We start from the raw sequence: 13786 nt of genomic DNA, 5'->3' as shown, positions 1-13786 counted from the left end.
AAATATAACTACATAAAAATTCTCATGAACATTAAAAGAAAATGACTATGAACCCTCCACTCAAGAGATAAAATGAAAAAATATTTAATTTCCCCAACCTCGTATCTGGTATCCTCTCCAGTTAGCTTAATTGGGCAGTCTCTGTGCCTCTTGAATGCAGAGATGGGAACTGCTAATGACAACAGTATAGGACTCAGTTAGCTTCCAGAATTTGGGCAAAAGCCACAAAGGAGCAAATTAACTTTGTGACTCTCTTGAAATGTTACGTGATTAACTAAAAGACTGAGAAAATAAATTGCTAACCCTGCTTTAGAATCCAGTGTTTCATGATTTCCCCGGAGGAAAAAAGTGGGTGAGAATTTTTTTTTAAATTAAATATATTTAACAGGATTTAAAAGTTGTAAGAATTTTAACTGGTTTAGAAATGTCAAGGCAGAGGAATGATGGGGAGGACAGAAAATGGACAATTTTTGACAAGGTCTAACAAGTAAATCAGACCCTAGATAAGGTGACTCATCTGGGATAGGGCACTTGTGGGGGGTTTCTCTAGGTCATGCTGCAGGCAAATTGAGGAGGCTAGGCAGAGATGAAATTGCTCCCAACAGGTAAGGAAGAGCAGTGCTAATGAGATTTCTTTACCTGCCTATCAGGTGGATGTGCTGGAGTCTCAGTTCTCACAGCTTCTGCTACAGATAAACTCCACACGGGATTTTGAGAGCATCCGATTGGCTCATGATCATTTCCTAAGTAATCTGTTGGCTCAATCCTTTATCCTGCTCAAACCTGTAAGTAGTTTTTGCTCTCTAATTCTGTTCCACAAGGCACCCTAGTAGGTTTATATTCCATTGTGAATGGATAGGACATATCAGTAACATTTTTCCATATTCATATGTCAATATTCCCCTGTTCATAAAATGATTACACTAGCTGGTTCTGGCCCTTGCATTACACAGAGCTCATGTTCATTTGCTTATTCAATATGCACTCATCCCTCAAAATCATTCAGAATCAAGCTTCTCAGGGTAGACCCTCCTACTGTGTAAATTGGCCTATGCTCGTTATTCCTAGATGTACACGTTTGCATTTCACCACATTGAAATGCTTATTTGCTTGCATCAAGTCTTACCATGATATGGAAATCCCGATCAGTGATCTGTCCTCTTATTTATCACTCCCTGTCTTTATCATCTACAAACTCAGTTTTTCTTTTAGAATGGTGACTTATAAAATTGTTACAGGGTAGTTCTAAGAACCAATTCCTGCAGAGCAGCACTGGAAATGTATCTGGTTCATTATTATTCCCTGTTCAGTTAGCCAGTTTTTAATCAATATAATGTGTGCAGGGTTGATTTTATCTTTTGGGGTTTTTTAACCACTTGTTCCACAGTAACACATCAACTGCCTTGATAATATAGTGTTGATGTAATTAAACTTATCTAAAAAACCATACCAAGGGTGTGTCTAGACTACCTAGTTTTGTCGACAAAAGTGGACTTTTGTCGACAAAACAATACCAGCGTCTACACTACCGCGGAGTTCTGTCGACATAACGTCGACAGAACTCCGCGGTTTTGTCGACGCTGGTATACCTCATTTTACGAGGCAAAACACCTTCTGTCGACAGAGTTCTGTCGACAGAAGGTGTTATTGCCTGTAACCTTGCGTCCAGACTACGGAGTTCTGTCGACAAAGCGGCTTGCTTTGTTGACAGAACTCCATGTGTCTGGACGCAAATTGTCGACGGAAGTTTTGTCGACAGTATCTGTCAACAAAACTTCCGTCGACAAAACGCGGTAGTCTAGACGTACCCCAAATTAGATTGGCAGAATTTATTTCCAATGAACCCATGTTGACTGACACTAATTGTATTGCCCTCCTATAATTCTTTTTATTAAGAGTCCCTTAACAACCATTCCGATATTTTGCCCAGAATCAATATCCGGCTGAAAGACCTATTGCTCAAGTCATCCCATTTACTCTCTATAAATACTGACCCATGAACTTTCTTCTTGTCCTCTGGAACCATCTCAGTGTCCCTAAGACTTAAATCAAAATTAATGGCCCAGAGAATTCATCAGTTACCATAACTGCAAGTTAAGAGCTTTGTTTTTTAAATCTGGACCTATTTATTAAAAATTACTTAAACAGCAGATACTAATATCCTCCTGAATTACTGTTAGAATGGAAAATATTTAATCACCACCATGTGACATGACAACATTATCTGCCTTTTCACAGAATCATAGAACTGGACGGGACTTCAAAAGGTCATCGAGTCCAGTCCTCTGCCCTCGCAGCAGGACCCAGCACCATCTACACCATCTCTGATAGACGTCTGTCTAGCCTGCTGTTAAATATCTCCAGTGATGGAGATTCCACAACCTCCCTGGGCAATTTATTCCAGTGTTAAATCTCCCTGACAGTTAGGAAGTTTTTCCCAATGTCCAAACTTCCCTTGCTGCAGTTTAAGCCCATTGCTTCTTGTTCTTTCTCCAGAGGCCAAGGAGAACAATTTTTCTCCCTCCTCCTTATGACACCCTTTTAGATACCTGAAAATGGCTCTCATGTCCCCTCTGTCTTCTCCTTTCCAAACTCAACAAGTTCAGTTCTTTCAGTCTTCCCTCATAGCTCAAGTTCTCTAGAGCAGTAATCATTCTTGTTGCTCTTCTCTAGACCTTCTCCACATCATTCTTGTGGTGCCCAAAACTGGACACAATATTTCAATTGAGGCCTGATCAGCGCAGAATAGAGCAGAAGAATGACTTCTTGTGTCTTGCTCATTACACTCCTGTTAATTCATCCCAGGTTCATACTTGCTTTTTTTGCAACAGCATCACACTATTGACTCATTTAGCTTGTGGTCCACTATGACCCCTGTGGTTTAAAGTAAAAGGTTCGGAAATGTGGCTAGTCCCAGGGAGGCGCAGAAACAGGCAAACTATTACTAAATATCTTTTAAACTTTTATTAAAGGGCTTCTACGTATAAATTATGATTTTATCAATTTTACATATGTAGGCACTAAATAATTATTAGAATGTCCAATAAGCAAAATGCAATACAGTGAAGAAAATTCTTTGAGGTTTCTCTAAATCCCAATAGTTGTTAACAAGGGACTAGGGATTATTAACAGTTACATTTACATCAGTCTTACTTATAAGACTAATCATTTATCTAAAACTTTTAACACTACTACTTAATACCTCTAAACAATTTCAGATTACAATACTTACATTTAACAGACACACAACCTACAACAACAGCATATTTGATGTTTGGTATACGTTACGCTCTACAGGAACTCGTTTGGTTCGGTGAGCGGGAGGTGGCCCTCAGGTGATCAGTCCTCGGACCTGGCTCATATTCCGCCATCCAATGTTTATTCGGGATTCCTCAATTTGATACAGGAGGGGAAGCTGTTTTATAGAGAAAGCTTTTGCGCGCTTTTTGTGATAGGCTAGCAGACCCTGTCTGCTAAGTGACAGGGGTAAGGGGGTGAGATGGTTTCCTGTTTTTCCTTTTCTGCCTTATCGGGCATGGCACAGTCAGCACAACCAGCACGAACTTTACGGGTCTGGTTTTGGTTCCTGTTCATCGCTGATCTTTAAGTTACATAGTGTAAGGGTTTTCATCAAGGGGAAGTTGACCTTTTGCTTGGATGGCAATACGCACGAGAGGCCTGGCCAGCAAAGAGCCTGCTTTCACAACCCCTAGATCCCTTTCAGCAGTATTCCTTCCTGGACAGTCACTTCCCATTCTGTATGTATGAAATGGATTGTTCCTTCCTAAGTGGAGCACTTTGCATTTGTCCTTATTAAACTTCATCCTATTTACCTCAGACCAGTTCTCCAGTTTGTGCAGATCCTTTTGAATTATAATCCTATCCCCTAAAGCAGCTGCAACCCCTCCCAGCTTGGTATCATCTGCAAACTTAATAAGCGTACTCTCTAGGCCAATAACCAAATTGTTGATTAAGATATTGAACAGAACCAGTCCCAAAACAGACCCCTGCAGAACCCCATTTGTTACTCCTTTCTAGCAAAATTGTGAACCATTAATAACTACTCTCTGAGAATGGTTATCCAGCCAGCTATGCAGCCACCTTCTAGTAGCCCCATCTAAGTTGTATTTGCCTAGTTTATTGATATGATGATCATGTGAGACTGTATCAAACGCCTTACTAAAGTCTAGGTATGCCACGTCCACTCCTTCTCCCTTATCCTCAAGACTTGTTATCCTATCAAAGAAAGGGATGCTATCGGTTTAACGTGATTTGTTCTTTACAAATTCATGCTGCCTGTTACCTATCACCCTATTATCTTCCAGGTGCTTGCAGATGAATTCCTTAATTACTTGCTCCATTATCTTTCCTGGGACATCTCTGCCATTTCCAAATTTCTGGTTACTGTTTCTCCCTCCTCGCTGAGCAATGGACCTGCCCTGTTCTTGGTCTTCCTCTTGCTTCTAATATATTTATAGAATGTCTTCTTGTTATTCTTTGTCTGTAGCTAGTTGGAGCTCATTTTGTGCCTTTGCCTTTCTAATCTTGCCCCTATATACAGATCATGCAAGATCTCTTGATTAAGCCAAGGTGGATTTGCCATACTCTATATCTTTCCTATGCAAAGGAATAGCTTGCTTTTGGGCCCTTAATAATGTCCCTTTCAAAAAAATCTCTCTTCAGTTGTTTTTCCCCTTAGTCTTGCCTACCAGCTCTGAGCTTCCCAAAATCTGCCTTCCTGAAATCTATTGTCTCTAGTTTGCTGTTCTCCCTTCATGATTCTAAGGAATGGTAGATCTCTGAGTTCATGATCACTTTCACCCAACCTGCCTTCCATTTTCAAATTCTCAACCAGCTCTTCCCTCTCTGTTAAGATCAAATCTAGAATAGCTTCCCCGCCCTTGCCAAGTAGCTTTTTCAACCTTCTAAAATAAAATTGTCTCTGATGCAGTCCAAGAACTTATTGGACAGTCTATGCCCTGCTATGCTAGTTTCCCAACAGATGTCTGGATAGTTGAAGTCTCCCATCACCACCAAATCCTGCACTTTGGATTGTTTGTTAGTTGTTTAAAAAAAGCCTTCTCTATCCATAGATGACCCCTAGCATGACATCACTCGTTTTTTTACCGCTTTTAGCCTAATCCAGAGACTCTCAACAAATCTGTGTCCTATGTCCATCTCAGTCCAAGTATATACATTTTTAATATATAAGGCAACGCCACCCTCTTTTTTCCCCACCTATCCTTTCTGAGTAAGCTGTACCCTTCTATATCAATATTTCAATTGTGTGTATTATCTTACCAAGTCTCTGTGATACCAATGTCACCATTGTGTTTGTTAGCACTTCCAGTTCTTCCTGTTTATTACTCATGCTTCTTGCATTTTTATATCAGCATCTAAGATACTGATTGGACTTTGCCTCCCAGTTCTGCCTTGTTCCGCCTTTTTCTCTGCTATTATAGCCTATGCTCCCTCCCACTTCCGACCCATCTCCCAGGTCTCCATGTTCTTCATTTACCTGTGGGCTTTGGTCACCTGTCCCCGTTGAACCTAATTTAAAGCTTCCTCACTAGATGAGCCAGTCTGCCTCTAAATACGGTCTTCTCTTTCCTTGAAAGGTGAACCACATCCCTGTTGAGCAGTCCTTGTTGGAATAGCATCCCGTAATCGAGAAAGCCAAAGCCCTCCTGGCTACACCATCTTTGCAGTTAGGCATTCACCTTCAGGATGCACCTGTCTCTACCTGAGCCCTCTTTGACAGGAAAGACTGAGAATGCCACCTGTGCTTCAGACTCCTACACCCGTGATCCCAGAGCCCTATAATCACTCTTGATCTACTCAGTGTCACACCTTACAGTATCGTTAGTGCCCACATAGAGGTAGTAGTCAGAGGGCTGGATAATCCTCAACAATGCCTTCATAATGTCTCTGATATGGGCCCTGGTAGGCAGCATACCTCCCGATGACATGCCTCAAATATGAAACAAATATCTATTTAATTTTTCTGCTTTTTCTTCTATGATAGTTCTACCATTTCCAGCTAGAAATGGACCAACAGACCATGACTCTGCTGGTCATACTTATGTTCTTGCGTTCTTTTGCTTCCCTTACCAATTTTCTGCAGTTCCTAGCTTCTAATTTATATTAATTTCTCTCAACATCCCCTTTTTTCCATTTGCAATATTTTTATTCCTTCTTTCACTTTCCCTCTAAGCCAATTGTGGGGGGGGGGGGGCGGGGGGGAGAGGGGGTTTAATTCAGTGTAATATTTTTCTCATTTGTAGGTTTCAGAGTCTATAGGAAAGTGTTCTTAGTTCCATTTATTCCTCTTTTTTGTGTAAAACTTTTCATCTAATGTGGCTCATGATTATGTCCAGATTTATGAAACTGGCTCTATTCAAGTGCCAAGTTGTGTTTATATATCTGGCTTAGACTTTATTATGTGCAAATAATATGATCGTGTTGTCGTCATGATTTGCATTTATGTAACCACTAAATTTTATATGAGATTAGTTTCTCCGGCAACATGAGGTCTAAAATAGAATTCTTCTGTGTTGGGTGCTATTTATAATTTTAGGAATTTCAGGGTTAATAATGGTAGTATGAGACTGTCCTCCAGGGTAATGTATCTATGGTCATCCTGCAGCAGATACCAACTAATACTCCATTTTCTCTCTCACAGAATGGGAAGCGACTGTCTAGGGAGGAGTATAGCAGAAAGGGATCTAGGGGTTATAGTGGACCACAAGCTGAATGAGTCAGCAGTGTGATGCTGTTGCAAATAAAGCAAACATGATTCTGGGATGCATTAACAGGTCTGTTGTGAGCAAGACATGAGAAGTCATTCTCCCGCTCTACTCTGCTCTAGTTAGGCCTCAGGTGGAGTCTTGTGTCCAGTTCTGGGCACCACATTTCAAGAAAGATGTGGAGAAATTGGAGAGGGTCCAGAGAAGAGCAACAAGAATGATTAAAGGTCTAGAGAACAAGACCTATGAAGGAAGGCTGAAAGAATTGGGTTTGTTTAGTTTGGAAAAGAGAAGATTGAGGGGGGACACGATAGCCGTTTTCAGATATCTAAAGGGGTGTCATAAGGAAGAGGGAGAACTTGTTCATCTCGGCCTCTGAGGATAGAACAAGAAGCAATGGGCTTAAACTGCAGCAAGGGAGGTTTAGGTTGGACATTAGGAAAAAGTTCCTAACTGTCAGGGTAGTCAAACACTGGAATAAATTTGCCTAGGGAGGTTGTGGAATCTCCGTCTCTGGAGATATTTAAGAGTAGGTTAGAGAAATGTCTATCAGGGATGGTCTAGGCAGTATTTGGTCCTGCCACTAGGGCAGGGGACTGGACTCGATGTCTCTCGAGGTCCCTTCCAGTCCTAGTGTTCTGTGAGTCTATAATTACACTTTGTCAGCATTCAATATCATTTGCTTCAGAGTCATTGACAGTGGTTTGCATTTTTGACAGAGTGCCTTCTCCTCTAGCCTCCTGCCTACACTGCACTTCCTAAATCGGTTATTACCAGTGATGCTAACATTCTCATCTTGTAAGTCTCTCACTGGGTTTCAATAATACCAGGTAGATCTATTTTATGCTCCTATGTAAACAATTCTGATTCTTCTCTCATTATCAAAACTGCTAGCTTTGGTACATAGGCAATTAAACAGTCTTCATATCTGGGCTGCCTTGAATACCTTTGTTTTCAACACCTTAATTCTATACCAAGTGAGTGCTCAGTTGTCCAATCAAATTATCTTATCAGCCTGTCTAAATCCCACCTACAGTTCGCTGCCTCAGTGTTTTCCTCATGTCTGAAACAGAGGCCAGCTTCTTAGTTACTGACCTCAAACAATTGGATGAGTCATTAAAACATTAGACCATTCACAAACATTTTCTAGCTAGCACCTTGTAGAGTCAGTTTTAAACCTCTGCTATGATAGGGCCCCTATTACTTCCATTCAGAAAATAGTAAAACAGTGTTCTTATGTACTATCCTAAGTATGATCAACACAAAGCCTCATCTAGAAAAGCAGGCACTTTATTGCCTGGGACCTCTTGCTTCCTTCCCTGCCAAAATTGCCATGGCCTGTTTTGCTGCCATGTTCTATTTTACACACACATTCTAGGTTTCTCCTTGGCTTTCAGTATCTGGATTTGATTGTTTTTCTGTAAAGGTATTAGTTGCTTGTTCCTTCCTCTCCTCCCCCCCTCCCCCGAATTTAAGGTGAGATGAGACCATTAGATCATCTACCCTAACCTCTGAGATATCACAAGCCACAAACTTTCACCCAGTTACCCCTTTGAGCCTGCTAAGTTGTTTCTCTAAAATAAATTTTCTAGAAAAGTACCACACTGTCTCGAAAGACAGCAAGACACCGAGAAACATTGTTTTAAAACACCTGTGCCTTTTCCTCCAGCTGAATTTTATTTTGCTTATCCATGCCCAAGTTTCTAGTCTCCCTTTTGTCTTCTTCAGATCACTAGCCCTTGCTAGGTTACCTAGCAGGGAACCTCATAGATAGCACCTGGTATTTTTCTGTAAAAGGGATAGTGTCCACTTATCTTGCAGACATTCATTAAAGTCTCTAACATTGTTAAAAGTCAGCATCCCTATTTATGCTGTTTTGTGTTTCTCTCACCTTGCATGGCGATCTTTCAGGCTATTATTGCTACAATGTTTGTTTCAAACTTGTTTCACTCACATTTTAAATTTGTGGCAGTACATCTCATTTATACACAAATCTCAAATGTTAGGTTACATTTCAGCTGAATCCCGTTGGCCTCATTAGTGTGATTTTTAGATTATCAACTTTCCTGATAAGAAATGTTTGATCCAAAATATTCCACATTATGGGTCTGAAGTTTCCTAATTGTAAAAGCAGTCCTGTTCGTAGCATTAGGAAAAGGAAAGGGAGAGTTAAAGTGGAAAAAGTTACTCAGGAGGGAGGGTCCTCATAGGACATTCCTGCTGTTTTTCAGTGGTCAGGTCAAGCAAGACCCAGTGAACCAATGTGGGAAAATGCCTGCATTGGCTGTGTTTTTTACATCTAATTTTAAAATTGCTTTAAAACTTACTGTCTCTGCAGGTTTTCCATTGCCTGAATGAAATCCTGGATCTCTGTCACAGTTTCTGCTCTCTGGTCAGTCAGAATTTGGGCCCATTGGATGAGCGTGGAGTCGCACAGCTCAGCATCCTGGTAAAGGTAAGTCTTTGCCCAGCCAGATCCTCTCCTCCTTCCTGCTGTGTACATACATGGACATGACAAATAGACAGAACTTATTTTGGATTTAGGCTTGACTGACATTTTTAAAATTAATTTAGTAAAGCCAGTGCAGATCCATGTGTGGGCCCTTATTTAGGAGTAAGAGACCCCTCCCTATGTTGATCAGGAATTTGTTTTAAGATAAACTGAAATTAAAACAAGGTTTAGTTAAATTGTTTAGGCCAGGCCCCTCTTCTCGCTGTGTGGCTAGTACAGAGCTTCAGCCAGCAATCTTAACTCACCTGAGTGAGCAAATAAGTTTGCAATAAAATTTATATTGGCTCAGACAGATTGTGGAGTTATGGAAAGCAACTTGAGTGTGTCAGGGTCTATACTTCCACCCTGATGTATCGAGTACTAGAACATCATTGGAGTCATAGCTAGCGTACTTTACAGTGGAGATGGCACAGCATCACTGCCTGCATCTGGAAGGAAACCACTTTAGGTCTCTGGCTTTGTCTCCTCCATCCCAGCCCAAACAATCACAGTGGCTTTAACACCCTTTAGTTCTGGCCTTCTGTAATTTGCAGGGCTTCAGCCGTCAGTCCTCGCTCCTCTTCAAGATTCTCTCCAGCGTTCGCAACCACCAGATAAACTCTGACTTGGCTCAGCTGCTGCTCCGCCTGGACTACAACAAATACTACACCCAGGCTGGCGGGACCTTAGGCAGGTAGGAATACACAGTACAGAAGCTTGAAAGGGTATCAGGCTTGATGGTAGCAGCAATTCTGCTTTCCAAGGTTATTGGGACAAAATGGGTTAACTAATTCTCAGTGATTTTTATTAAGAGGTTCTAACTTTCCACCTGGGCCCAAAATACTTAAGTGAAAAGGCTCACATGAGCATTACATGGACTGAAGTGCTGCCAGGTGATAGGGCCAGTGAATCTGGATTAGCACCACTCCTGCTAGCTACCTCTTCCTCTCTGTACACTGACTTTGAGATCATTGCAGGCTGCTTACTGTTTGGCATTCACTGATCATTAGAGCCATCTACCAACTTGCATGGAGGGAATTTCCTAGACCTGTGGCTTTCAAACTATGGGTCGTGACCCAGTCCTGGGTCATGGAATGTCAAGCACTGGGTCTCATTGCTGCAGGGGGAGCAGGTGATCAGTGAGGGTATACCTGCTGCCCTGGCACTGCAGACTGCCCTGTGCCCCAGAAGCAGCCAGCAGCAGGTCCAGCCCCTAGGTGGGGGGAGAACACAAAGGAACTCTGCACACTCTAGCTGGCTGCTTCTGGGCTGCAGCATGGTCTGCAGTGTCAGGAGAGGCAGAAAGCCTGCTTTAGCACCCCTCTTGCCCCAGTCCAGAGCCCCTTCCACACCTCAAAACTCTAATCCTCAGCCTCATCAGAGCCCACAATTATGCTGGGTCACGGGCATCATTTTTTTTCAAATGGGTCATGAGGGGAAAAAAAAGTTTGAAACCCACTGTATGCGATTAATGGTGTCTTTCCTCCTCTCTTGCAGTTTTGGGGTTTGAACACCAAGACCCTTTTTTGTGGCTGAGAGCTAAAGCACTGCAAGATATTGCAAAGACAACTGGCTCTGCAGTGAGTGCACATGACCATCGGTGCATTCCTAGGGAATTTATATTTTCCTGGTCAAACACTTCAGCTATTGCCAGGATATCCATCTCTTCTGGAAAAGACTAATGGGGAGACTGTTTCATTGCTGCTGGTGACTGCAGGGAGCCATTCCACTCACTGAATACAGTGGTAGGGACAGCTTCCTGCTGCAGCATTTCTGTATCATCCTTTTGCTCCTAGGGTGACGTTTACCCTCCTGCCTGCCAAAGGAAATACAAGAGCACAAAGTTACCCCTCTCTCTCTGCCACAAAGGAAGCATAGAAAGAGAAGTGTTCTTCTACATGCCTGTGTTTGTGAAAGAATCAGATGGTATGCGCATAGGGTTCAGTTTGTACAGGAAGTCATTTCGCAGTTGCCCTCAGATTTGAATAAATCAGCAGGTGTGTGACTAGGGTGGATTGATTTAAATCAGTAATTTAAAATCAAGTTTCCCACTGACATCCCATTTCTTCATATAGTAATGTAAATCTGATCACTAAACAATGTTAGTTTACAGCTCAGTACAGCATTTTACAACATCTAAGAGGGTATACTTGATATTTTTTGATAACTTGATTTCTATTTTAAGAAATAGCACAACTCATTACCTGTGTCCAACGTGCAGATGCAGCAGCAGTACATTAGGAATTGTAAGAACTAAATCACAGACATAAAAGCATATATATTTTATTAAACTAAATGTTACATGAATGTTTCACATTTGCAACAGTCGCCTGAGTTGCTGGCTGACGGCTGTCCTTGAATTTTTTTTATTTTCAAATGTTATTAATTCTAACAGACAAATCCTCAAAACACTAAATGTACAAGGTTCTCAAAACTTCTACAATTAGTTTTCATCGTTTTCATCTTCTCCGCTCCCACTGTCAAAGCTAAGACTATGCTTGTAACAGTGTTGCTAACAGTGGCAACTCTAGATTTCTCATACTGTAGCTTTGGGTGATAATTTAAAACCTAGTTAACTAATTAAACAAGCTATAAGGATTAGCTAAACTAACCCATTTTTTTTCTAGGAACATCCAACACAAACAGCTTAGGAATTTACTCATTAAATCTATTATACTAAAAGCATAGAGTCTTGAAAAATGATGCATTGCAAAGTTGATCCACACTGTGCTTCAGACAAATCCACATCATTTTTTTCCCCCCAATAAGCAGTTTTCCTTAGGATTCATTCTTGTAGCTAGGCCCTGCATCATCTTGCTCTGCTTGTGCTTGACACAATTTCCTTTTTTTACTCCTGGAACAAATTTCTTCAAAATAATCCCAGATAGGGTCTCTTTTACATCCAGAAGACAGGACAGGTTTTCTATGGCAAAAGTGTGGGGGAATGTAGGAAGCTATGCATGTACTCAGGGTCTTCCCTTTTTTCTTTCCAGTCCATTTCACTGGTCCTTTCTGTGCTGCCTCCACCCTTTCCTATGTATTGTCTCTGGCTGTGTCTACAGTGGCATGATTTTGCGCAAAAGCACCTGCCTGTCTACACTAGCAGGGAGTTCTTGCACAAGAACACTGACATTCTAATGTGTGAAATCAGTGCTTCTTGTGCAAGAACTATGATGCTGCCGCTCAGGAATAAGCCCTCTTGCACAATTGTTCTTGCATAAGAGGCCAGTGTAGACAGGCAACATGAATTTCTTGCGCAAGAAAGCCTGCTGGCTAAAATGGCCATCAGAGCTTTCTTGCGCAAGAGAGCGTCTACACTGGCATGGATGTTCTTGTGCAAAAGCACATCTCTTGCGCAAAGGCACATGCCCGTGTAGACGCTCTTTTCTGAAAGAGTTTTTGCACAAGAACTCTTCCGCAAAAGAGTTCTTGCGCAAAATCATGCCAGTGTAGATGTAGCCCCAGTGTATGATGTAGAAAGGAGGGATAATGGTGGTGGTCTGGTTAGGTCTAAGCATGGTTTTGCTCAGGGCCACAGGGCTCCCTGTAAAACAGTGCTCTGGTTTCTTCTAGAACAGCAAGATAGATGGGGGCACTATAGAATGAAACCATTTTTGCTCTACACTGAACAAGTTTTCTGAATGTACTTGGTTTGAGCTGGGTGACCCAAACACTGCTGGCATAAGAGTATTATTCACTGTAATCAGAGAGGGAGCATTACGTCCAATATATACAAGAACAGTGAGCTCCTTGCAGCACAGCCAACAAACGCATGAAGCAGTGAACCTGAAAAAATATTCATCAACTGAGTAGTCAGTGGGCGAGATTTTCAGGCATGGGGGACAGTAGGATAGACTCTGCAAGCCCAAGAGGGACTAATCATATGAATGAGAACCTGAGTTGTGTCCCCCTTATCAAAAACCATTAAGAAACCTGAGAATTCAGCGAAGCCTGAAGAAGCTCTGGTGCCACCGATTAAGAAAACACAAAAATAATTTAAACACACACTGACAGCTTCTCTAAGTGATGAGTAAGGAAGGATATAAGTAGCTGAAATATGCAAGGTGGCAAGTGATTTACTTAGTGCAATAAAGGCTGATTTATAGGAGAAGCTGCCTGCCACTGGACGTGAAGAGGCACAGCTGTCCTTTTGACAGTCAAATTTAAATTGCATAGGAAATCAAAGTTCAGTCCCTTGCTAACATAGGCAACTCCATCATGAAAACCCATTCATAAGTTTAATCAAGCTGTACCTTAGGTAGATTGTTTACCACTGCTATTCCTCTTGGAAGGGCATTCCAGGACCGCACACTTCTGGGAGTTAGAGGTGTAGAGGGAGCACCATCCCCAGGCTCGGTGCAGCTCTTCTCCGCTGTGGCTATGTTCCTGGCCCTGCCCCCATTCTCAGCCTGCACACACATGCTGGCTCCCACCTCACCAACTCCTTGGTAGGCCAGGCTGTGGCTCCATTCCTGGCCCCACTCTCAGACACCTTCCCATGTTTACATATTCCCACCATTCCCTGGGGAGCTGTGGGCCCTAGCCCCAG

The 13786-nt window shown here is 42.0% G+C and overlaps 1 protein-coding gene across 2 annotated transcripts in view; it reads left to right on the top strand.

The window, feature by feature from the left end:
* TUBGCP4 (tubulin gamma complex component 4) overlaps positions 1-12101 on the top strand; it is a 33407-nt gene extending 21306 nt beyond the window's left edge. The window contains exons 15-18 of one of the 2 annotated variants that reach the window (XM_075916976.2): positions 651-785; positions 9085-9201; positions 9792-9931; positions 10735-12101. In XM_075916976.2, coding sequence (XP_075773091.1) covers positions 651-785; positions 9085-9201; positions 9792-9931; positions 10735-10747 — 405 coding nt within the window. In that variant the 3' untranslated portion in view covers positions 10748-12101. Of the gene's footprint in view, positions 1-650; positions 786-9084; positions 9202-9791; positions 9936-10734 lie in introns of those variants that run through there. The other variant, XM_089782143.1, reaches the window with a different exon arrangement.
* The last annotated feature ends 1685 nt before the right edge of the window (positions 12102-13786 follow it).

The sequence above is a fragment of the Pelodiscus sinensis genome, chromosome 14 (genome assembly GCF_052426305.1).
Source record: "Pelodiscus sinensis isolate ZL-2025 chromosome 14, ASM5242630v1, whole genome shotgun sequence".
Lineage (NCBI taxonomy): Eukaryota > Metazoa > Chordata > Testudines > Trionychidae > Pelodiscus > Pelodiscus sinensis.
Note: the sequence above shows the minus strand (reverse complement) of the source record. Positions and strands in the feature narration are given on the sequence as shown.